At 45.6% G+C, this 25,425-nt stretch overlaps 1 protein-coding gene across 1 annotated transcript in view; it reads right to left on the bottom strand.

Annotated features, from left to right (window-relative positions):
* The window catches only part of LONP2 (lon peptidase 2, peroxisomal), a 1,695,025-nt gene that overhangs the window by 1,540,997 nt on the left and 128,603 nt on the right, over positions 1-25,425 (bottom strand). The window contains exon 3 of the mRNA XM_069607050.1: positions 15,300-15,431. Within this exon, the coding sequence (XP_069463151.1) occupies positions 15,300-15,431 (132 nt within the window). The remainder of the gene's footprint in view (positions 1-15,299; positions 15,432-25,425) is intronic.

Raw genomic sequence — 25,425 nt, forward strand, 5'->3', positions numbered from 1 at the left:
TTTCCAGGTATCGTGCATCTGGCCACCCTCTATCCTTCTGGCCCAGGTACCTGCTCACCCTGCCACCCTCCTGCACTACCCCCGGGCCACCCCTTACACTGGCGTCTGTATCTGTACCAATACAATCTCCCACCCACTTTCCTTCTGCATTTATCAGATACACCCTATCTGACCAACCTAGCACTTGCCACTTGCTAGCTGCATTACCACTTTTTGTCACCTTTATTTCTTTATTTTATGTAATATTATGTATTCTGCTCTCTCATCTGTTCCACATTTTTCACTTCTCCCCGTTCCATGCACTTTCCCCTTTCCCATGCACGTTCATGTTCTCAATGTCACTGAGCCTAGAAAGATCGTTGTTTTTGTTTCTCCCCTGTGCCCCTCCCTTTGCCTGGTCGCGCTCTGAAACATTTGTGTAGGAGCACGATATAAATAAAATATAATTTCATTTACAGCAACTGCATGCGTAACCAGGAGTCTTACCCTTTGCCTCCTTTGGAACTCAGCCTCAATTCTGTGCATGGACTGCAGAAGAGAAGGGTCGAAAGGATCTGCCAAAACTTCCATCACCGGTTGCCACAGGACTGTTCTCTTTAGGCTGTACTGGCCGCTGTTCCTCCCCTTCTGAGAACTCCTTCTGTAATATGATGCCAGGTAGTTTGTTCATCTTAGTGTTAGGGGATAGAGGTGTAACGCCTTCTAACCCATCTAGCTGTGGTGTATGAGTGTTTAAAACTTCTTCTGGCTCGTCGATGATGTCTGGTGGTGTTGGGTCAACCGACAGTGTTTTGTCCTGTTCTTGGGGGCTCGTTGAATGTATTCCCGTCAGCAGTTTCTCCGTTGACGCCAAATGTTTGGACATCGACGAGTGCTTCGCCAACGAGGATGCCTTAGTTGACGCATACTTTTCAGTAGGGTCTTTTGTGGACGGGTGCTTCGTTGATGGTTCTTCCATTGATGATGCCTTAGTCGATGAGGTGGTTGGTTTCACGTGGACGACGGCTTATCTTTCGATGGGACAGTTTTAGTGGATGGCAAGGTTAGTTTAGCCGTGGGCGGTGTCCCCGTGGATGGCCGTTTCCTCAATGGTGGTGAAGAGAAAAAGGAACTTTTACCTTTGTGTAGTTCTCCTTCCAGCAGACCTTTAGATACAGGTTCAGTTGAGGATTTCCCACTCCTCTTCTTGCCCTTGGATGGCGGAGAGTCTGCTCCATCCACTGAAGAAGTTCTCCTCTATGGAACTTGCTTCTCATAGTACCTGGAGGAAGTGGAGGGTGCAGTTTTGCTGGATTCCTCATTAGACGACATCTGTCTGCTCTCCAGGTAGAGTAACAGTCTCCTATGCTTGTCCTCCAGACTCTTCTTGGAAAAAGTCTGACATATTTTACATGACTGGATGTCATGTGGGTAAAGATAATAGATGCAGTTTGTGGGGGTCTCTGATGAAGATGACCTTTTTACCACATCTGGAGCAGTCCTTGAAAAGGGAGGTCTTCTCCTTGACAGCTTGTACTTGAGTCTCAGCCATGAGGAGAGAGTGAGGAGCCTAAAATTCGACGTTTTAGGTGGTAAATGGAAACCTGATCTCAAAGGGTTGTATCAAGAAGAAGCCCCAGTGAAAATGAAGCATAAAAAGCTTAAAAATATTACAAAAATGTCTAGAATTAGTATTGAAAAAACGAATTTGCTCAGAGAACTGAAGAGGATTTGTCTGATCTGTAGACACAAACAATCCGAGGATGGCTGACTGGAGTGGAGCCCAAGCCCTGACACCTCATTGGTTGGGATCTAAAAGGACCAAAGAAGGCAGAGGCACTCCACAAGTGAAGGGCTACACAGGTCGTATTGGGCTCTATGGGTGTAGCTTTAAGTTTTGTATTATTATGTAAATTACAGAGGATTCACAGTCTGACGACGGAGAATATTCAAGCATGTGGATCTATGAAAGATCCAATGCTGAAGAAGTACGGCTTTGCTCTTCTGTAGTCAATTCACCAAAGACGCATAGTGTTCTTGAGTTGGAAGAAACTGGACCACAAATGTATACGAGCTGTGAAAGATTCCCCCACCACAAAGATTAGAAGAGTTGATTGGATTGGGACTGCAGGCAATGATGCGCTGGCCAATGGGCAGATCCATGGACGCACACTGAACTTTAAGAGGAGTGTGGAGTGAAACAGACATTTTTCATTATTGTGTAGTTACTAAAGTGAAGTAAGCCCATGCAATAGCTTTGAATATCAATTCAAATAAAAGCCGTTGGGAAAGGTCAACTGGATAATATCAAATTTTTTAAAACTTAAAATTAATGAATGGGGGCTACAAGGGCGCGCACGGATGAGCATTCTGCATTAATGTGCTCTCCCGACACTGGCCCAACTAAGTTAAGTCGGCCCCCACTTTTGTGCCCCACCGGGCCCTGTTGACGCTCAATAGGAGGTGAAGGCTCCCCCCACCCACCCAACCCCACGCTACCTGAAGAGCAAAGGAAAACGCCCAGGGGAGGGAACCCTGAGAATGGCACTGACGTGGCCGTGTGGAGACCGATGCGCCTCCTCTGACCTGGGTCGCGGGGCTTGAGAGGCGGCGAACAGAGTACTGTACATGCCCTCGGGTGAAGTTGTGAACCTGGTGACGCGCTTCAGAGGCAAGGCCACCCTCTGGGCGGGGCCCGGCCTGCCCCTACGCACATAGCTGGATATTGGCCGTGAGGCGGTGAGGAGCGGGTGGGGGGTGTGCGGCTATAAACCTGGCGAGTGCCCAAGAGCTGCCATAGTGCCGCTGGTGGCGTTGGATGGACGAAAGCTGAAGCAGGTGCAATGCCACCCACCCGCCCGTGAACCAGAGCAAGCCGTTCTAATCTGTACGGTCTGGTAAGCAAAGGCTCCTATGCGAGCTCACCCTCTCGCTGCCGGCAAAGGGACCAAACGGTGAATGGCCATCAGGAGGCATTCAAGAATAAAGGCACTCTAGAACGCATATGACATTCAAGGATACGGGACGCATTTCCCCCACCGTCGTCCCGCTTTAAAGTAGTGGAACCCTGACATCGGTCCCGGGAAAGGTACTTTGCAGCAGGGCACGCAGTGGAGGCATTCAAACGCCTCTTTCACGCTGACAACATCACGAGGAGAGAGTGGGCCCTTGCGCCACTACACCAGAACTCTGGGCTCCCTCTTCTCGCCCCCCCCGCTACCTGGCCCCTAGGTGCACCCACAGGGGCGTGGAGGGAGGGGATCTGGCATCCCCCCGCTGGTCGGCCGGGCAACAGTGCGCAGGGGAGGCGGGGCTGTCCCCCCCACGGCCAGATTTGCCCTGTCTGCCTCCTGGTGCTCGAGATCCCAGAGGAAAGCACACAGAGAACGGGGAGGGGAGAGTGGGCTTGGGGACTCCTGTCAAGGCCCCTAGAAGGCACAACGTGGACACCCCTTGAGGACCCCGCATAACACACTGGAGCAGCCTCATGAAGATCCATGCGACTCCCATAGGAGGTGAGCACCATTCAGGGGCGCCCCCAGGGGGTGGCCAAGGGGGGCCATGGCCACCCTTATAAAAATGCTGGCCCCCCCATCGGCCACCCTGCAAAAAATCAAACAAAATAATATTTTTTTTTCCGCACTGAACTGTGCATGGACAAATAACATGCACAGTTTGGTGCGAAAAGAAATGTCTTTTTATTTTTGCTTTTTTGCCTCGGCCCGGGGTTAGAGAGGCACGTATGATGGTGGCCCCCCCATTGCTGACTGATCTCACATGCTCAGTCAGTGAACCCCGAGTGAGGGCCTGAGGTGGAGAAGTAGAAAGGCATCATGTGGGCGAGAGGACACAAAAGATGATGAGAGGGAGGAAGCAAGAGCAGGTGGACTGGGGATTCAGCGACTACAGAGGGGGGGGGGGAGAAAGCACGAGCAGGGAAAGTGACTGTCCCCACTCCGTCCAAGTCACGGCTTAAATTAGTTACATTTTCCTTTCGAGTTGGGTCCCTCTATATTCTGAACAAACAAGCAAAAAACTTGCTGAGATTTGAATTTATGCTGTTGTCCTTCCAGAACACCCTCTTTCTCTCAGCCCACTACATAGAGATGTATGAACATGAAACCCTTCACTCCACGCTACAAATGATTGTTAGTACTGAGTGCACACAAGAATATGCACTGGAGCTGTGGCAGTGAACGTTTTTGTTGTTGCTCTGGGTGAAAGGCCATTTTGCCATCCCATCCAGACACAGGCCCTTCCATGCCGCAAGCACCACGGCCACGTGGACTATTTCCCTCTCAGGTTTTAAACTATCTTTTTAAAACATACCAGGAAAGGTTATGAAATGACTACAGCAGGAAAGATTAAAAGTGAAGACCCCCATGCACCTCTGCCCCCAAACACTCACACACACGCATTGAGCAGGTCGTCATTGCTTCAGCTGTGCAAACTTTTAGCCCATTGAACAGGGGAGGCGCCATTAGTCACAAGCACTGAAAACTGCAATCTACCCTGCCAAACGGGATCATAAAGAGTCTTTAGCACAAATACTACAACTCAACATGTAGTGAAGGCCCCTGTACACCTACCTATCTACAAAATGTATAGCATAGCTGAATTCATGATACCCTTGGGAAAATAAAAAGATCCCTGGGTGACGGTAGGGAGCATGTGTTACCAGGGTATCTTTATAATTATTCTTTTATAACGCACTTTACACCAGAGAGGTATTCTAAGTGCAAGACCAGGATCCAAACCTGTGTTGCTATGTATGTTGTCAAGTTGCCCCTGAGCTATCCACCCGGCCTATGTAAATGATAGCATTGATGTCTCCTATTTGTACCTTTACTCAACAAAGGGCTGCTAAATTGATGTATGAACAGGGAGGCCAGAGTTCTAATGCCAGCTCCACTGAAGCAATGTGTGTGATTCTTGGCAAATCACCTTATATCGCTTGTCCTAAATCCCCTCATTTGGCACACTTGGGAGTATTCAAAATAACTTAAACCCTGTATCAAGCATTACATGAAAACTAAAGTAAATTTTACTATAGAGTTTTTCCTATCCCCCAAACAATATAGATATGCAGTACCAACCTGTCCATCATGAAGGATAATGGATATTTAATTATTTAACTGGTTTGGGTAGGGAACCCAAGTGAAAGCAATTCAGAACTGGAACCAAAGAGTGATGCTGAGAGCACTATAAGAACATGTTTATTACCGCTGCATCTGCACTGCACGTACTAGGAAAAGTGCATGTATGTTTCTTGATGCATAATTATAAGCAAGAACTGACCCAAACACAGGTTAAGATGTATAAGTGGGATAAAGAAATTCAATTAAATTCCATTTAAAAATTGTAACATCTGTCCAGTATATCTCAAAATTGGGAATTTGCACTTCCACCCACAGATGGCTGCAGGAAATGAGCCTTGCTTTCACTGCAGGCATGGCTGTGCATGCAATGACTACCCATGACAGCCACTATCCTGCAATGCTTCCCAATAAGTATCGGAATAAGCACACTGTGCATACCTAGATCCTCAGAACCTGAGAGGCCACTGTGACACTAAACAAAGCCGAAAGGTGAGAACACTTGAACGGGCACTCATCTTGCAGAAACGCAGACAAGCAGACCGCAGGCCTAAGCAAAATGGCGGCATGCGCACCCGGAAATAAACACATCCTGAGCCTGGACATGCGCATTTCTGCATTGGCTCATGCTTCCAGCCAGGCTGTGTTTATTTCCGAGTTTCCATCCTCGACTAGACTGCATGTAGGTTGTTGTGCGCAAAAGGCTTTTAGGAACAATTGTGCAGGGTCTGGCCAGTGGTTTACGTCTTCGTTTCACCATCGCCAAAGGTAGAGGTTTTATTTTGTTGTTGAATTGAAAATAGTGTTTCTGTAACGACGATATGCATTTTACTTAATACAAACATGAGTACAGTTCTTTCCATTTCAGCAGAGCTGTCATGATGTGAATATCTTTTGGTGTGGTTGCAAGTGCTTGCTTATGGCACCTTATTCTAAAGGCACTTCCATGGTACCTCCAAGTATCAAAGACTGATGATATTCCTTGAAATTTCCATTTCTGTCAAGTCATTTCTATTGGTGCAATCCTTATGCACATTTGGAGGTTTTCATGTATTTTGCCCAGAGAGCCTGAACAGAGCTCTATTAGAAGACTTCCCTGCATCTGTAATGATTCTGCAATTTTCTTTTTTTTGTTGTGTTAAAATGCCATCGGCCACTAATGTTACCAAAAAAGTAGATTGGGGCAGGTGTGGGTGGATTGGGGGTGCGAGTGAGACCGTACGGAATTGAGGGCACTGCATCTGGGGGGAAAATAGCAGGACTTTTTCAGTGGCTCACACCCCCACTCTTGCAATGCTGGATACTCCCCTGACCACCACCATAGAATATTCTCTTGCCTCATCCATGTTCACTCGAGCTTTCTGTCCGGGTTTCTTCCTCCCTGAATAATATGATTGTGACACTTTAGCAAACTGTCCTCTCCTGCTATATTTCCAGCACACCCCTTTTACTGCTGAACAATCTGGGTCCGACACCATGTGACCTATGAATTCATACTGGAAACAAGCACATTTGAAGCTTGTTCCCACTAATGGACTTCCTTGAGCACTTGGAGCTTTGTTCTTCTTAGCCACCACTGCTTTTATACCTTGCGCTGCAGGAAGTGGATCCGAGGTATTCTTAATAAGGCTTAGTTACTGCTAAGCAGTTCATTAATGTGGTATGTTTGGGTCCATCCGAAAATGTGTTTCCACCCATTGCTAGTAAATAAAACTTGAACAAGTCTTCCCACTCTGTAATGGGTTCTCCCTGGCTGTCCAACAACTTGGCTGGAGGTGTTATTCCCAGATTCGCCATTCTTTGTTCCTTTTCTGCAACTGTCCCTTTCCACAAAACAGGATAATTCAGCTGTTCTCTTCCACGATCTTTACTCCACGTGGAACATTCCCTGCTAGCTGGGTCTTTAGTGGCTCCACACTTAATTTGTACACTAAGTACATCTACTTGAGTAGCCACTCAGATTTGGCTGGTCTATTCCTGGTGTGGTAGCAACATGTAACATCGGCATGTTTTTGCGTTATGTTTAGTGAATTCACGTTGACTAGTTGCACTTATGGCATATCATATTTCTTTGCACTTTGGATGGGCTGTGCATGAATACAAGAGGAGAAACTATGTGGATTCCCTATTAGTGGTAGCAAGCGTTGTTATAATTTAGTTTATTTTTTGGTCTATGTGTGTGTGGAGTGTTTTACTTGTAGCATAAGGATTTTTAGAGTTTGGTGTCTCGTGGGCTGTATTTTGGGATTGTGTGCATGCTTGAATGTGGTACTGGTATTAGTCTATGCTCATCAGATACATTAATTAGTTAACTGTTAAATAATCCATGGAACTATATCAATGTGCAATTCGTTCTCTCATATACACATAGTTTTCAACTGGACTATATACTACATCACCATAAGAGATTTCCTGAAATTCAGTTATGTGTTTGTTTTGGTGTGCCACCCCAAGATTTCATGTGGCCTCATCAGGCCACCCCTATGAAAAATGGCTGGGGGCGCCACTGAGCACCAACCGCACAGCAGGGCTTCACGTGGGTCTGCAGCCCACGCAAACCCACCCAGGTGGGCCACCCACCCCGAACCTCCCCATAAAACCACTCTAAATCTACACGAGCAGAGATAGCCGACAGCCGATCAGTGTGTCCCTGGGAGCACCGCTGGAACCCCGCATGCTCTGGGTCCCAGGACCGTAATAGGAACTGTACTGATAGGACCAACAGAGAGCCCACAGAGACAATCCGGGCACACCCGAGATGCCTGGGGGGGGCAGGGGAACAGTGGAGGAGTAGGGAGATGTGGGCTCCCTTGACTGGGGTGTGTGCCTGCCTCCCTCACTTGAGATCCTGGACTAAGGGTACTGCTCCACGGATAGGCCTAAGTTGGGCCACCCCTAATTGTGCCCTGGGCAGGTCTCCTGGAAACAGTCGACACCGTGAGTGCCTTCTATCATAAGGGCGTAGGAGAGGAAAGTGGTCGGCCTAGGAACCTCCGACGATCACAGTGAGGTGGGGTGGGAAGGCAGCCTATGGACCCAAGAGCCAAACTAGCGAAATATACATAGAGACAGAGGATGGACTCAGAAGGCCCGGGGAAAAACTGGCACCATGTCGCAGGGAAATGAGGAATCAGCCTCGACAAAAAAGGATGTTGCAGCTCTTATGGGGGAGATGGGGAATACGAGAGCGGATATTGGTGGAAGAGTGGACAAGATTACTCAAAGGATTGATAAGATGGAAGAAAGGCTGGAGTAGGTGGAACATAACCAGACCTCCCTCAACACCCTGAAGACCCAGATGGATGCTCACCTCTCGGAGGTTGAGAGGAGGAGACACTCCTAAAAATGCACAATCTGGAAAATTTGGAGAGGCGAAACAACCTCGGAATCTTCGGTATTCCGGAGAGAGAGGGTGTGTCCGAGGCAGACCTGAGGAGAGCCCTGTACAAGATCCCGAAACTAATTTTCGACAACAACCCGGTGGATGAAGCTAAGATCAAAAGGATCCACAGGGCAGGGGGAACAACAAAGGGTCCCAGATCAGTCCTGGCCTGATTCCACAGTTATGGTGACAGGCTGAAGATCCTGGAAAGGGTGAGAACAAAGGGATCAGTGCTATATTGGCTCGGGAGGATAGCTCAGGGGCAACATGCTCACCTTGGAAGCAAGACGACAAGGGACAACACAGGTTCGATGCCCGGGTCCGTGCTTAGAAACCTCTGGGTATTAAGCGCATTATAAATAGCCAATCATCATAACAATCATATATGGTGCTTCAAGGGTCACAGTTTTTCAAGATCTTTCCTCGCTCACCCTCACGAGGAGAGATCTCTGTTCTCCCCTAATCAAGTGGCTCAATGAGAAGGGGGTCTGATACAGGTGGGGGTTCCCATTCGCCCTCTCCTTTGAAATTGAGGGCCACAAGTACCGGCTCTTCACAGCGGAAGACGTGCACAGGGTCACTATGGAACTCACAGGCTCGAGGAGACACTGCACACCTCGAGAGAAAACAACGAGGAGGGCGTTGGCAGTTGAAAGGTCCGAGTAGGAGACGCATCCCGGGCTTCAGGAAATATAGGAAGCTGGGCATCTTGTCAGGACTGAGCCTTAACCCCATGTTGACTTATAGCTCAGTTAGTGGCAATGTGGTGAGGTGGTTGACACTTGGAAAGGGCCTCAGGGATGGGGGGCACAGGAACTGCGATTTTGCTGAGTATACCGACAGTTGTTTTCTAATAACTGTTGTGTCAGGGGGTCTTCTAAATGGGGGAGAATACGGTGGGTTATGTTGATTGTTCGGCCGGAGAGGGGGGCAGGCAACAGAGTACATGGTTTATTTAGATTGGACCTGGGGGCCGGGAGTCTTGGTGGTTCTGTTCTAACCTGGCGCCTAGTCCCAGGAGGGACCGGATGCCCAAAAGGGTGGGAGGGGTGGAGGGAGGGAGGTGGAACCATTGGTACAGGTCCTACTCCTCCATTCAAAACTTCACAGCATAGTTCATCCTGAAGTCCACTCCCCTTTGGGATGGTAAGAATTGAGACTCCTAATAAGGAGGTCCCTATGGCTTTAGCTCGAGGGGTCCCCAGTGGGGACACGTTGAAAGTGGGCACCCTCAATGCCAAAGGGCTTAACTCGCCCACGAAAAGGTTGCTGGTAGAAAGGGAGTTCCTGAGAGCAGGAATTGACATACTGCTTCAGCAGGAGACTAGATTCTCCAAAGGGGAGTAGAGGAGGATCCCCAGTGCGCAGATAGGCAGCCAATATTGGTGAACAAAGCGCTAAGAATGGAAATTACTAGGGTCTGGTCGGATGTTGAGGGCCGGACCTTGGTGGTCTCGGGAAACTTAAGGGGAGTGCAGTTCTCGTTTGCAAGGGTCAATGCCGTGAACCAGGGCCAGAAGAATGCGATAGCAGAGATACTGGTTGAGAGCACAGGCCACCTCATCACTGGGGGAGACTTTAATATATGGGCAGATAAGGAACTAGATAGGCAGACATTACAGGGCACGGAGCAGGACTTTCCCGAACCAGGACACTAAATTCCAGGAAGCACTAGTGGAACATGGGTTGAGAGACACATGGAGACATGTGCACCCCCTTGAGAGGCGATACCCTTTTTACTCAGCCCTGCACAGTACATGTACCTGAATAGACTACATGTACATATCAAGGGAAATGCGGGGAGAGGCCAAAGAATCTGAGATTACCCCGATCACTTGGTCAGACCACGACATGGTCACAGTTGAACTCCACTGGTGGGGACTGATGCCCAAGGGGACGAAGTGGAGGCATAACAAATCACTCTGGAAGGACCCCTTATTGTGCACTGAGAAGATGAAGGAGATTAGGGAATACTTTAAAACAAACCATACTGGGGAGGTCACACGGGATATCGTATGGGAGGCGGGGAAGGCCACATGGAGAGGGATCCTAATTAGGGAAGGGGCAAGGAGAAAGAGGGAACGGGCAATAATTGAAGGTAGGATACAGGAAGAAATCCTAAAGTTGGACAAAAAAGCACATGGAGCCAGGTAGACAAGTGGAACATATAGCTGCTGGTAAACGGGAGGCACTGAGATTACTGGAAGAGGGGAAGATAGTCTGAAACCTCCAATATCTGAAACAAAAGTTCTATGAGAAGGGGGACAAAGCGGATGCCCTACTTGCCGCCAGGCTGAGGGGGCAACGGGCTGAAAGGTGGGTCACGGGTCTGGATGGGGTATACAGGAACTCTGACACACCAGGCTACAGGATAGCAGGTGCTTTTGTGACCTTTTATGAGTCCTTGTACGCCTCAGAGGTGGGTCAGGATGCGGACGACCCTGACCAGTACCTTGCTGAGTCTCACCTACCTAAACTCTCCCACACAGAATCAGAGGTACTAAACACACCCATAACTGAGGACGAAGTCAGGAGAGCAGTGGGTAGACTACCACTGGGTAAAGCTCCAGGGGAGGACGGGTATACCGCAGGGTTCTATAAGTCCTTTCTCTCAGTCCTGTTACCATTCATGATGGAGTTGTTCAACGATATACTAAATAAGGGGAAGGCTCCTGAATCTTTCTGGAGGGCACTCATTACAGTAATACATAAGGACGGGTGGGATCCCCGCAGTTGCGCCTCTTATATGCCGGCACTAATCCACCCGGATCAGGGGGCGGATACATTGCGTAAGACCCTTCACATGATTCAGACATCCCTTGCCATGGCGGGAGACTGGACCCTCCTATCAGTCGACGCTGAGAAGGCGTTCGACAGGGTGGAGTGGAGCTTTCTCAAGGCTGTCCTCGTCAAATTCGGTATCGAAGGGAGCCTTCTCTGATGTATATTGGCCCTCTATCAATCGCCCAGTGCCTGCATTATGGTGAATGGAGGATACTCTCGCTGGTTTGAACTGGGGAGAGAAACAAGGCAGGGCTGCCCTCTGTCCCCTATACTGTACACACTCTCGATAGAACCCTTAGCTCAAAGGATCAGGGACGATCCGGGGGTGGTGGGATTCCAAGTTGAGGCGGGGGGTGAATATAAAACAGCATTATATGTTGATGATATGCTCATGTACATTAGGAACCCGCTGCAATCCATACCTGTTGCACTCTCAGTTATCAAGCAGTACAGCCGGAAGGCGGGACTAAAAATGAACAGGCCTAAATCAGTGCTTTTCCCCCCTAGATCGGAGTAGGGACTGGGAAATAGAAAGGTTTGCCCATCTGGGTATACAGAGAAGTCTGGATAAGATGAAATACTTGTAAGAACCTGTGGGGAACTATTTGAGGCTAACTTCCCTCCCCTGATGAACAAACGTAAGGAAGTGGAGTAAGCTAACTATATCTTGGTTGGGCTGTCTCAACGCACTCAAAATGGTGGTTCTCCCCAGAGTTCTGTATGCGTTCCAGATGCTTCCAATTCGTATTTCGGAGGGATTCTTTAGAGAGATCCGGTATGCCATCTCATGCTTTCTATGGCAGGGGAAGAGGTCACGGATCCCCAGAGCGACTCTGATATTACCCAAAGAGAAGGGGGGAGGAGGGGCTCCCAGACATCAAGTTATATTACAAGGCGGCGCAGCTCAGCGTCCTCATACCCCATCTTCGATCTCAGCGTGATCTGCAGTGGGTAGTGCTGGATAAGCTATTTCTGCACCCTGCAACGGTTGGGGAGTGGCTATCGGTCCTTAAAAATAGAATCCCAAGGAGGATCCGTGATCACCCAATTGTTGGTACCCTGTGGGATATATGGTGCGAAGGGGGGGGGGGGGGAATATGATGTGGGTCACTACATGGCCGTCCCAATGGGGAGGGCCATGTAGTGACCCCCCATTGGGGCATTTGTTGGTCCTGGGCGTCTGGGACATGATACCGTACCCTGAAAGATTTCAGAAACGGTACAAAAGCCGGGCTGGTGAGGATAGGTCAACTCTGGAAGGGGGGCAATTTCAACGTCATAACGGATTTGGAGAAGTCATTGGGAATAGGCAAGCTCTCCGAATTTCAATTACTTACAGCTGAAAGGAGCCCTCACGGGGGCGCACCTGAGGGAAAAGAGTCAGAGGGATCTTACGCCGTTCGAATTGCTCTTAGATAAAAGAACAGAAATGAGGGAGTTCCTCTCAAAATACAAATGGCAAAAGTAGAGAAAACAATCAGCTTTACCAAACTAATATCACAATATATGAATTTTATTAATAATCTTTAAAAAATATCATAAAAAATATACAGATGTTAAAACCTCATAAAATATAAAGTGCAAGTGACACCAAGCAAAATGCTCACAAATAAATTGTAACAATTCATCAGTAGTCCTTAACTGGGCTAGGGCACAACTCCTATTGACACCTTAGTAAAACACATACAGGAGAGGACAACACTCTTGGTCAATGAAGACCCGAATACACAAACCAGGAGATCTAATAACCAGTGTAATGCCTTGTTTCAGTTCGTATATTTTAATTCAAACTTTCTTCAGGAGGGTGTTTTTGATCCGTCACTTTCTCTTTATCAATCAATGTGGCACAGTAACATTATAAAGTGCTCAAACCAAGTTGGTACTGCTAGAGTCAGAGTGGAAGTAGTACAGGGGAAGGTTGGATGTTATTCCGTCTTCTAGCACTTAGTGCACCCTTTACAGTTTTCGATATCTCTTTTGTAGAAGCATGGGTAGAGAGCAGACTATAGAGGTATACAATCAGGTGTTGGCAATGTCGAGCAGCTCAATCCGGGGTCTGGGTGTAGCTTTACAGGCGCCAAGGCCTGCGTGACTTGGGCAAGTGCTTCACTGGATTTTCTTGCTGGGACACAGGTGGTTAGGTTGATAGACTGACGCTTGGAGCAATGCTGCTGGGAAATACAAAGATCGGATGAAAGGCTAGAAAGACCCGTCCAAGTACGGGAAGGCAAAGGTCTTCTGGTGCACGTTCTGCAGCAGCAGGGTGGAGGAGTTCACAATCAACCAGCACCTAAGGTTGATTCCAGACTGGAGTCCCTGGGGTTGATCTCAGCCATGTATGGGGCGCTTGTTGGGTGTGGCAAGGGATCCACTGAGAAATTAAGGGACCGCTGGGGACGTGACTTGGGGACTAGCATTGTACCTGACCTATGGGACAGACTGTGCAGGGACATAGCCCGGACATCAATTTCACGCCAATATAAACTCCACTCCATTAAGCTACTCCATAGATGGCACTAGGAACTAGTCAGACTCTCTAGGATGTTCCCTAATACAAGCCCCAAGAGTTGGAGGGGGTGCGGGAGAAATGTTGATTACTGGCATATGTGGTGGGACTGCCCAAGGGTCCAGGTCTTTTGGGATGAGGTCCTCCGGGCCCAGGTACCTGCTCACCCTGCCACCCTCCCGCACTGTCTCCGGGCCACCCCTTGCACTGGGGTCTGTATCTGTACCCATACAGTCCCCCCTTTTTCTTCCCCCACTTATCAGACCTACCCTGTCTGCTGCCTTAAACCTAGCACTTGCAAATTGCTGGCTGCACTACCACTGTTTGTTGACTTTATTATTTATTTATTATTATTTATCTGTTTCTCCTCTGCTTCGCACTTTCCATTTCTCCGCCATTCCATGCACTTTTCCCCTCCCCCTCTCCCATGCACTTGCGCGTTCTCAATGTCACTAGCCTAGTAAGAACGCTGTTTTGTTCTCCCCTGTTCCCCTCCCTTGCCTTGTCGCGCTCTGAAACACTAGTGTACGAGCGCGATAGAAATAAAATATCAATATCAATAAAAGATAGATATAGATGGAGGTGCTAGGTTGAAATCACCTCTTAGGTCTCTGTTTGGGATTGAAGAGGAGGAGTCTATAAGGCTCCCAAAAATGGCTGCGTCTTTGTTGTTAGCGGCAAGGGCATGCAGAGGTACCAAATGGAAAAACAAGACCGCCCCCCCTGGTAAGAGTGAATGGATTAATGTTCAGAGGAACCTGTATGTAATTGTGAGAATCACTGCAGGCCTTCACGACCTGGCGGGCCCCTTCGAGATGGAATGGGCCGCGTTCATTGGGAAACACATGAATCAAGCTCTGCAGCCCCCAAGTACAAGATATTGAGTTGCACTGCGGGGGGGAGGTGGGGAAGCGACATCTATGGATCTACCTGTGACAAGGACCCCACTATTGTGAAATTAAGGGGGTGCTCACCCAGGAGAACATTTTAACATGTGTAGTTATAACAATGAGGTGCTATTGTGAAAGGAGGGACTAAATGATGGACTTAAAGACTTCAATACTCGTTGTGTCATTGGACTGGAGGAACAAAACTGTGCTAGGTGTATAGGAGTGGGAAGTACCAAAGAAGATGGGGGGGGGGTGGGTGAGGAGGAGGGACCTCAGAAGGTGTGTAATATAAACGTGACACAGTTCAAAGCTTCAATAAAATACAAATTTGGAGAAAAAAAATAAATGAGTGAATGAAAATGATGAGATACTCTACACATTGAGGGTGAATACAGAGTAACAACATCGAGCATTTGTGTGGGCTGTAATATGATAGCTTCCATTCAGATTTCTGCATAATTAATAAGAATAAAAAGAAAGGTTGTAGATTTGGAGGCCTCCCAAGTGAGACTAATCCAGCACTGAAGAGTGCATTTTTGTAAGATGAGAACCACAGAACATAGACGCACCAAAGGGATAACTTGGATCAAATGTGAAGGAACTTGTGTGAAGCATTATAACCCAAAAGGAACACATAGTCAAATGATGATGGGAGCAGCTACCTGAAGTTTCTCTTTGTTGCTCGTGCGAATGACCGAGGTCAATATATCCGGTAAAGCTTCCCTGGGAAGATGGTCCAAGAGACGTCTCAGCTTTGCAACAGCAGGAACAGACATGTCCAACATTTCAACAAGCTACAAAAGAATGGGACATTTCAGAATGTTCTAATTGCAGAAGTCAATCAAGCACAAATGGACACCTGTATTACGGCAACCAACTACTTGATCAATACAACATTCTAATCAGCCATACTTTTAAAGTAGTTATTAATCTTTCAGACACTAAGAATAGTGCCTTAATGTTGCAGTGTTTGATTAGCTCTGCATGTATTTCTCAATGGGCTGCTCCTTAAAGTCGAGATTTAATATGGGGCAATCTAACCTCGTAAACAGCTAAGGGGGATAAATCCCTCTCTAAGAACCATATAAAACAATTAACCTCTTTTATAAGGGTGCTCAATTGAATTATTGAATTTTTTAAATACCACTTTTAGTCCTTAGTCTCAAAACATTATTTTAATATCGCTGAATACATATAACACAATTTAGATATTCCTTAATACGTGGACAGTTTATTTTCGCTAACATATTCCAAAATTACTATTACTACATCCGTCACATTTACTAACACATGTATTAGTACTCTATGGTCTTAGCATGGTTCCAAACACATGTAAAATTCATCTGAATTAATATTGTGCGTGCCAACCTGTGTTTCAATCCATTAGATCTTAATCTGGGCGATAAATAAACTAATACAAAGGTCTTAATTAACAAAACGTGTTTAACTCAATTTCATACCTGGTACTTTTGACACTGTTGGTTATCAATGTTTATCATCATCCCATCATACTCATCTGATATAACTTATTTCCTGCCTATGTAAGACTGAATTTAGCGAAGAAGATATTGTACTATTAATATTTTCAGCTATTATCTATATGATCCATCAACTAGGTAGAGTTTTCCCAAATTCACTATTAAACTTTAAACCTGTTTTCCTTAGTTTGTTCAAAATAGATTGTTCAAGCTTCATACCTAACACTGTTTTAAGGCGTTTTGGTTCAGCTTCCCACCACCTAAAGCATTTGATATTGTCAAGATTATCTTACCTGGCATAACATTCAAAATCACAGTCTGTGCAGAGCTATGGTTCATCTGGCATTACCTTATTGTTGTATCCTTATTTCCTCATTACTATCAATGTGTTGTCCATTTTAGGGTCTTCTTTTTTAAAATATTTTTCATAAAATTTCAGCTGCAATGCTGCAATAAAATAAAAAATGAAGGGCCTGATTCATGTAACGTTTTCCTATGGGATTGCGCCATTATAAAACACTTCCATGAATCAGGCCAAAATATTTTAAAAGAAGTAAGTCTATCTCTAGCCTTATCGTTGAACATAACTTCATTGGATACTAAATAGATCAGGATTATAATGCTCTCTCTTAACTTGGTTCAAGTATGTACCTACCAGCCTTTCAGCTTATCTTCTTAGGAGGACACTGCCTCGGTTTGTATCAATTTATACGTCAAATAGCCTGCGTTACCGCAGTCCTTCAAAATGGCATCCTCCGTACAAGTCATCAACGTGATGATGTTGTATTATGTCAGCACGTGACAACACGACCTTCGGACGCCATCTTGTGTTCAAATTTCTCTTGCCCCAAAATATGAGTTTTTAATGCAATTAGATATATTGCAACAATATATCAATTTGGTTTTGTTTCAAAGAAAACAGCCATGTTTCATCAGTCAACTTATCACTATTCTCACCGTTTGGTTCTGATACTATAATTATGACTCAACTCAATCTATAAAAGGATGCTTCTGTAACATCAGGCTGCACCCAGAGTTATTATTCAATTTCACATAGCCTGTTAATTAAAAAATGTATTCCTCATTTAATATGTCTGCTCATCCTTCACCATCTATAACGGTGCACAATCTACTATTCCCAGATGTATCCGATATCATTGATATCCATCACAATTCGTCTAAATGATCAATTTGTATAAACAGTGTATCTCTATTGAATGTGTCTACTTATCTTTCCCTGCCCAGAGTGGCACACAATCTACTATTACCAGAATCCTCCAATGTCACCATTATCACTTCATAGTTCAATCATTCACAAAAATACATATTGATCCTGGTCTTAAGTGCTTCTATCCACTTCTCATATTATTAATCCAATTTGCTTCCTGCTGCCTTAAGAGCAATTCTCTGTTTCTCTTTCTTACTAGGGGTTTTAATCACTTCTAAACATATCACTTTAATATTGGATAAACTGTCAGTATATGTGTGCCATCCCCTAATGGTGGTCGCTGATCTTGGTTACGGATCCCCCTTATGTGTTCCTGTAGGCTTTCTTTCAATTTACGAATTGTACTTCCGATATATAACTTGTCACACACAAATGTAATACCATATACTACAAATGTAGTATCACAGTGGATACGCAATTTGATCCTCCTCTCTACTCCGTTTGGTAATTCTATTGTCTCAGTATGGTGTAAGATAGATGAGCATATTATACATTTGCCACAATAAATAGACCTTCCGTTATGCTAGGCCATATGCTATTTTGAAAAAGAGGTTGTAAATAACTAAGACTTAATCTGTTTTGTGATGTATTAGCCTCCTTTTTATAGATTATTCTAGGAAAATGGTTTATAAACATTTATACTTCTTTATCAAGTTGTAATACATGCCAATGCTATTAATACCAAAAGGTCATCCCCTATTCTTGTGTTTATTGGGGCCTGCACTGCATCGGGGAACATAGTGCATGCAACACAGAAAAAGTGACAGACTACCCCTCCATCCTGTAAAGTTACTTGGCAACCTTAGGAAAAATTGCAGATGAACTAAATTACTGCAGAAAGATCTCGACCTCTTAAGCTCAATTAAAACCACAGCGTATTCATAAAAAAAATCAATTATAAAAACATTTTGAAAAACAACAAAAAACTAGTACATTTAATATACAACGTTACTCACAAACATGCACAACTGATTATAACGTTCAACAAAGTGTTGTATGAGGTTAGTCTTAAGGTATCATTTGTGCAATCCAGAACATTTCAGAAGCTTTTACTTTTTCATTGTTTTACCACAATGTACAGAATTCACAAATTGTAAAACCATATGGGCAGTGTATGGTATTAAGTGCCCTTGTGGGCTTATCTATATTGGGAAGACCAAAAGAGAAATACGTTAAAGGATTTGTGAACATAGATCGTGTATAAAGAACCAGGTATCAGAGAAACCTATGGTGGAATACTATGTGAATAAAAAACACAAATATACAGATATGTTATGGTTTGTTATTCAAACAGTGAAGCCACACCCTCGGGGAGGGGATAGAGGTATGACTGGACACTGTTCATTTAAGACAACTACGGTCACATTGATCCCGAAATCTAAGGCTAAGGTGCTGTAGGTTTTCAAAAACAGATTATCAGTCATGTTGTTTAATTTGGAAAGTTGTCTTGTGACCAAGAACAATTAACAGCAAGATTCCAAATTCAGCCGGCGATAGATCCCCTAGCATAATTAACGTTATTGGGTATGAGCGCCTTTAAGACAAAATAGAAAACGAAAAGCGAGGTGTGAATAAAGCCCTAACATCATTGTGTATTAGGGAACTGTACTTGAGAAATTGTGGCATTTGTGAGTAGGTGCGAGAGGTAGTCTCTATAACTCCCTACCGAAAATGATAAGAAAAGGTACACATAAATATGACTGTGGCGTTCTTCAATAAAATATCATAGAGAATCGGGAGAGTGTAACGTGTATGGAATTAGAATCACATGTTTCCACAAGCTTTGATGACTCCTGCAGAGTCATCACTGATCCCCAGCCCAAAGTCCCCTCCCGTGTGGCCAGGGGAATGCAGCCGCTAACTGATCCTGACCCTGGGGTGGTATTCTGAGGGTGGATCACATGGGAGGAGATGGCTGCCAAGGGAAAATGTTAACTCCAGCAGGAGAGAGGTGGTATTATTCTCTTTATTGCGAGGAAGATCCCTTAATTCCACAGTTTGGATGTCATGTCATATTCAGAACCATTTCATTATACAAATCTGAAAACTACTTTATTGAAACACACCCTATTCAGTCTTCATGTGTACATGATAAGCCTAGAACATATCCAACATATGATATTTATGGTGATTGTTATCTAAACAAAACTGCCCAAAAATGTAACTTGAAATCATTTAAAACTTCCTTGTACTCCAAGTGCCAGAGATCCTCAATTACTGAGACGAGGAAGATTAACAAGGATTCAATGTGGAGGGAATGTGATACCAAGTACAACGTGCAATCTAGTTATCAAGATCAACTTCAGCTGCTCGGGACATTTAAACCTGGAAATTCTCTGCAGCTGACAAACCGGACAAGGAGAGAGGAGAAAGGCTTCGGAGTGAGCAGAGCGGGAAGTGAGTCCATAGGCAAACTGACGAAGAAAAGCCGTGGGAAGAGCGGGAAGTGTCTGCCGGCAACGGACTGGAGGTGTTCAGGACTTGAGGAGGAACTCCAGTGAAGTCAAGGTAAACTGTGTGCCACAGGACCAGAGGAGATGCAGTCCTGCAGAGTGGCAATGGTTCCATCAGCGAAGGGCTAACACGCTGACTCAGGAACCAAAAGAGACTCTGCCAAGGAGGGGAAGCTTGCCGAATGGAACCGTCTTACAGCGGCCGCACCGTGGACCGGTGAGACAACGTAAACGAGTAGGGGGCCCCGTGACGTGCAAATACATGAATGAACATTTGGGAAGCATTTTTGAATACCGATCAAATAGAATTGAAATGCAAAGGCACATATGGTACAATTCTCCTGATATGAGATGTCAGTTGGGGGTAACCTGGAAAGATCAATGGCAAGAGCCAAGAGAGATTGAAAGAAAGGTTGACAGACAAAACCTGAACAAACCCTCAAATATGGAATGTCAGTATGGGGGAAATTGGCACAAGTAATAACTGAAGTCAACAAAGTTCTACTATTGAAGAGGTACAACTGTATAATACCTAAAAGGAATGTGAATATTGCAGAGAGACCTGATGAAAGCATCACGCAGTGAAACTTTCTGGGAAGAGATACAGGCAGAAGAGTACACTAGAGGATCTCCATAAGCCCAAAAGGGAGATATCCCTAGCAGGAGAGTATACCAGAGACCAATTTTGAACTGGTGTGTTAAAGAGAAACTTTGCCATATCAAGTTGTTGTTTTGAACATTTTGTCAACCAGAGAATTAGAAAAGACTTGCCGTTAGACATACTTTAACCAATACTGGAGACATTTGTTTAACCATCCTGAAAATGTCCTTTGCTATATTCCAACCAGTGTTGTAAAAAAGACATTGGGCCTCATTCTAACTGTGGCAGTAAGGCAACAACGGCGCCAGTAGTGCTACCGGTGCCGTTGTTACCTTGCCACCACATTACGAGTTCTGCTTGCGGGCGCCGCTCTGCACGCCTGATCAGACCAGGTGTGCAGAGCGGCACCGGCAAGCAGAACAGGATGGTAGCAACGGTACAGTTATGAACAGTACGGCTGCTGCCATCCTCCCCATTCCCATTGAGCCCTATCGGAATCAATGGGAATGGGGTCGTACCGGCACCGGGTCCCGCGCAAGGGAAATTACCGGGCCTGCAAAGGTCAGAATGGCCTGGTAATTCCCCTTTCGCAGGACCCGAGTTTGGGGGTAGCCCTTATACCCTCACGTAAGACTAAAAACCTTGGTGTCATCTTAGACTCCTCTCTTTCCTCATATCACTGACCTCGCCAAAAAGACCCACTTTCAGCTTCACTTCCTCAGAGGCATTCTCCCTTTCTGCACCTTCCCCCAGAAACTCAATGTCTTTAGAGCTCTGGTTCTCTCCATGCTGGATTACTGCAACAACTGCGTCCTTAATTTGCATCTTTCCTCCCTCATCCCTCTTTAACTAATCCAGAATACGACTGAGACTCATTGGTGGCCGCAAGCCCAGGGATCATATTGCTCCAGTACTAAAGTCTCTCCACTGGCTCCTAGTGTTGCAAGGATCAAATTCAAGACCCTCTGCATCATCCACAAGGCCTCCTGGGGCCTGGAACCTGGCTACATCTATTTTTCTCCCAAAATACCTCCCTGCTAGAGTCCCATCAATCCTCTAGCTCGAACTCTCTGCAGATCAGACGTTTTTCCAAGCAGAGAGTGGGCAGTAGCTCTCTTTCTTCAGCAGGAGCCTCCCTCTGGAATGGCCCCCTTGCCCCTCTCCATCTTGAGCCGGATCGCTTTAAATTCCGAAAGCTTCTCATGACCTTCATTTTCTCCTCCTCCTTCCCTCTCCCCCTCCCTTTCTGATCTCGACCTGCCATTGCGACTGGTTGCCTATGTCCCCTTTGAGTCTTACTGTGGCCAGCCCCCCCGCCTTCAACCAGTCTTCCCCTGCACCCTTTACCAGCACTTGCCCTCGGGCACCCTTCCCGACCTGTCTACTGAATCTGGTCCATCCCCTTCCTCGCACTGGTTACCCCTACCCCTAGTTCCCCTTGGCACTTGCCCTCCTGGGCTCCCCAAGCACTTGTTCAGCCCCTGGGGCTGAGCTCCTGGGGCCCCCACCCCTCTAGCACTTTCTCCTCCCTATCCCGTTCCCTTTGCCCAATCCACCACCAGCCCCCACGCACTTCTGGTACCGCACCTGCACGATCCAAATGTCACAAGGCCTAGTAGGACTGTTATTGTGGTTTTATTCCCCAGCCCACCCCTCTTTTGTCTTATGGCGCCTGGAAACACTTTCTGCTGTATAGGTGCCATACAAATGTCCAATAATTAAAATAATAAAGTAGTCAAAGTAGTCATAAATCATGGTGAAACTAATATCAAGCTCATTTCCATGCAGTTGTGTTAAGAATGTAATATTCTCCACCATTCAATTCCATAATAGTAAAATGTTGTCTATATACTGCTGCCAGCATATCGTTTGCTCCTTAAATTGTGCTTCTAGCCCGGTTTTACATACACCTTTTCAGAATATGACAAATAAGTTTGCTACTGGGGGTGCCCACTTTACCCCCATTGCTACTCCCTGTTGCAGATGGGTCATTCGAGTGAGTTAAAATAATTATTTGTAAGCACTATTTTCAACACTTCTAAAATAATATTATTCCTTTGATAACGACTGTTCTTCCAGGTGATATTTTACTGCTTCAATCCCTCCTAGTTCATGTTTGATCTATGTGTACATTGCTACTACACTGAGTGTTGTTCGAAAATATTCTGAATTCCAAGGCACAAAGATTTTTAAGAAAAGTAATTCTGAAGTAAACTGCAAAGCTTCTCCAATTTTGAGTATATGCCAACAGGTTCTGCTCAACATGATGCGTTGAACAGGAAGTGCAGGGAACTATGTTGCTGACGTTTTAATGTCACTACTACTGCTTGGTCACCTCCTGGCAAAGGGCAAAGTCCAATAGTCATAGCCTTTTGGCTAAAGTGCATACTATATTCAAAATCAAAGAGCACACTTGCTGCAAAGTATGACTAAGGTTTGATCGGTGGTCATGCTGCACACACAGAGTGGCCCACAGGCAGAATTAACCCTCCTAACCAGATCTTATTCTGGGGCCCTCCTTCCCCAGCCCAACCTTTTTCATTTAATCTTCGTCACCAAGCACTTGATCATGGTGCTTAATTATCGCAAAGTAGCAGAGCTTGAATGATGGTACTGAGACAAACAGTCCATCAATGCAAGGATGAAGCCATCACATGACAACAGCTTTAAGATATATGTAAGGCAAGCAATAAAACACTTTAATCTATGTTTTAGAAGAGATCTTTGATTCAAAGAGGATATATAGCCAACCAATTTAAGAATACTCCTCTGATCTAAGTAAAGGGTTTGATCACGATAATTTCCCTAGAAATAGACTTCTTTCAAAAAGTGTAGTCGTATAAAGCATAAATGTTTCAAGCAGTGTATAGTAATGGGAAAACCTTTATAATTAAAATATCGAAGTTAGGGAGGATTCTGAGATTGCCTTACAAAGCATGCACAGTACCATCATAAAGAGCACTTGCAGCTGAGAAAGAGCACTTTATGACGCACATTTGATAACACTAGTTTGATATTGCTATAATAGCTCTGCCTTCACATCTTCCATTGTATTATACTACATGTGTAGGACATATTGCAGAAATAATCAAGTCCTTTTAAACCTCATACCCTGAATTCTTAATAGCACAGTCCAAGGCCCCAACCACCACGCACTAACCAATCTTTGAAGTATTATTATTATTATTATTATTTTTTTTTTTTAACCAAATCTTTTATTTCTCAGCTCGATCTACATTTATAGGTAACTTACATTTCTTTGTGCATGTTGTGTGTTACATTCCAGCGAAAATCTTAAAACTTCAACATCAGTAATCAATAACTCCCCCCCTCTTCCTGCCACCCCCCACCTCCACCAGTCCTTACGGGCAGCCATTCCAGTCCTGATATTCATTCTTCGGCTCATTACTCTTCCTCCTCTAAGATTCCCAGTGCCTGCAGTCTTTTTGGGATGTATAAATGCACTATATCCTTAATTGCATAGTTTATGAAAGGGGACCAAACTTGACCAAATGACCTCAGTGTCCCTCGTATTGACCCAGTTATTTTTTCCACGTCCACCGTATCCCATATTGCATAGTACCATTGTATAATGGATGGGGGTTCCGTCTGATTCCACTGTTTGGCTATGCATCTCTTTGCAGCCATCATTAAATTCAGCAACAGTCTACCGGCCCTCCCCCATACCCTCTGTTGTTTATCCAGTATGGTGCCTAGAAGTATCTCCACCCGCTCAAACTCCCTTTCCACCTCCATTATCTCCAGTACCTTAGATTTCCCCTCTTGCCAGAAATGCTTGAGTAGCTGACATCCCCACCATATGTGTTCCATCGTTCCCTTTCCCCCACATTCCCTCCAACACTCTTCCGACCTCGCGGGAAACATTTTGTGGAACCTCTATGTGGTGTAGTGCTAATGATGTAGGAGCTTACATTGTAGCTCTTGGTGTTGTACCGAGGTGTATGGGGTATGCCAGTTCCTGATAACCTTATCCCATTCCTTCTCGTTGAATGCCTTCCCTTTTAGCTTCTTCCATTTGTCCCTCCAAGCCCCACCTTCCTCATTCTCCCCTCTTGTTAGGATCTTGTTTATTGTTGAGATCAGACCCCTATTGTTCTCTGCAGAAGATATTAGTTTTTCCCCACTCTGTGTGCTCCCTCAAGGCTCCTTCCATCATTGTGGGGGTGCCTGCCCAGTGACTCAGTTGTTGGTATGCAAAGCAGTCCTCGTCCTTTAGACCAATGTCCCCTTTACAGTCTGCAAATTATCGAAATTGTGTCCCTTCATAGAGGTCGCTGACCACCCTTATCCCCCCCTTCCATCCATCCATCTCTTGAACCTGCCATATTCTTTGCCCGGTGGGAATGGCAGGGTTTCAAATACGGGTGTGTTCAGCGATGGCCAGGGCGATAGGTTTAGTCTCCCATTTAACTTTTCCCAGACTTTAAGAGTATTGCTCGTGATCAGGTTCCCGAGTAGTCCCATCGGCCTGTCTCTCTTCCTTAATCCAGTCACTTTCCACAGGTGCTCTCCTGCCACCGCCTGTTCCATGGCTGTCTAGTGCTTCTGATACTCCGCCCTTCCCCACTCTGCTAATGCCCTCAGCTGCGCTGCCTGATAGTATTTGATTATGCTGGGGCAGGCCACTCCCCCTTGCGACTTACTCCTAAATAGTGTTTTCCTTCATATCCTCAGATTTTCCCCTCCCCAAATAAAGCACATGATGCATTCCTGGATATCCTTCATTAATTTCCCGGGCACTGCTAGGGGGATTGCCTGGAAGAGGTATAGTAGTCTCGGTAGCATATTCATTTTGACCGCCGCCACTCTTCCAAACCATATTTACATCCTCCCCCATCTTGCTAGGTCTGTTTTAATTTGCTTGATCAGTGGGTGATAGTTAGTTCCCACTATTTGTTTGATAGACGCAGTTAGGTTCACCCCTTAGTATTTGACTGGCCCTGACGCCCATCTAAAGGGATTGCTTCTTTCCAATTGAAACCATTTCCGGCTCCCCTATGGACAAGT

This window comes from Ambystoma mexicanum, chromosome 1p, assembly GCF_040938575.1.
Source record: "Ambystoma mexicanum isolate Mex_15411 chromosome 1p, UKY_AmexF1_1, whole genome shotgun sequence".
NCBI classification, from domain to species: Eukaryota; Metazoa; Chordata; class Amphibia; order Caudata; family Ambystomatidae; genus Ambystoma; species Ambystoma mexicanum.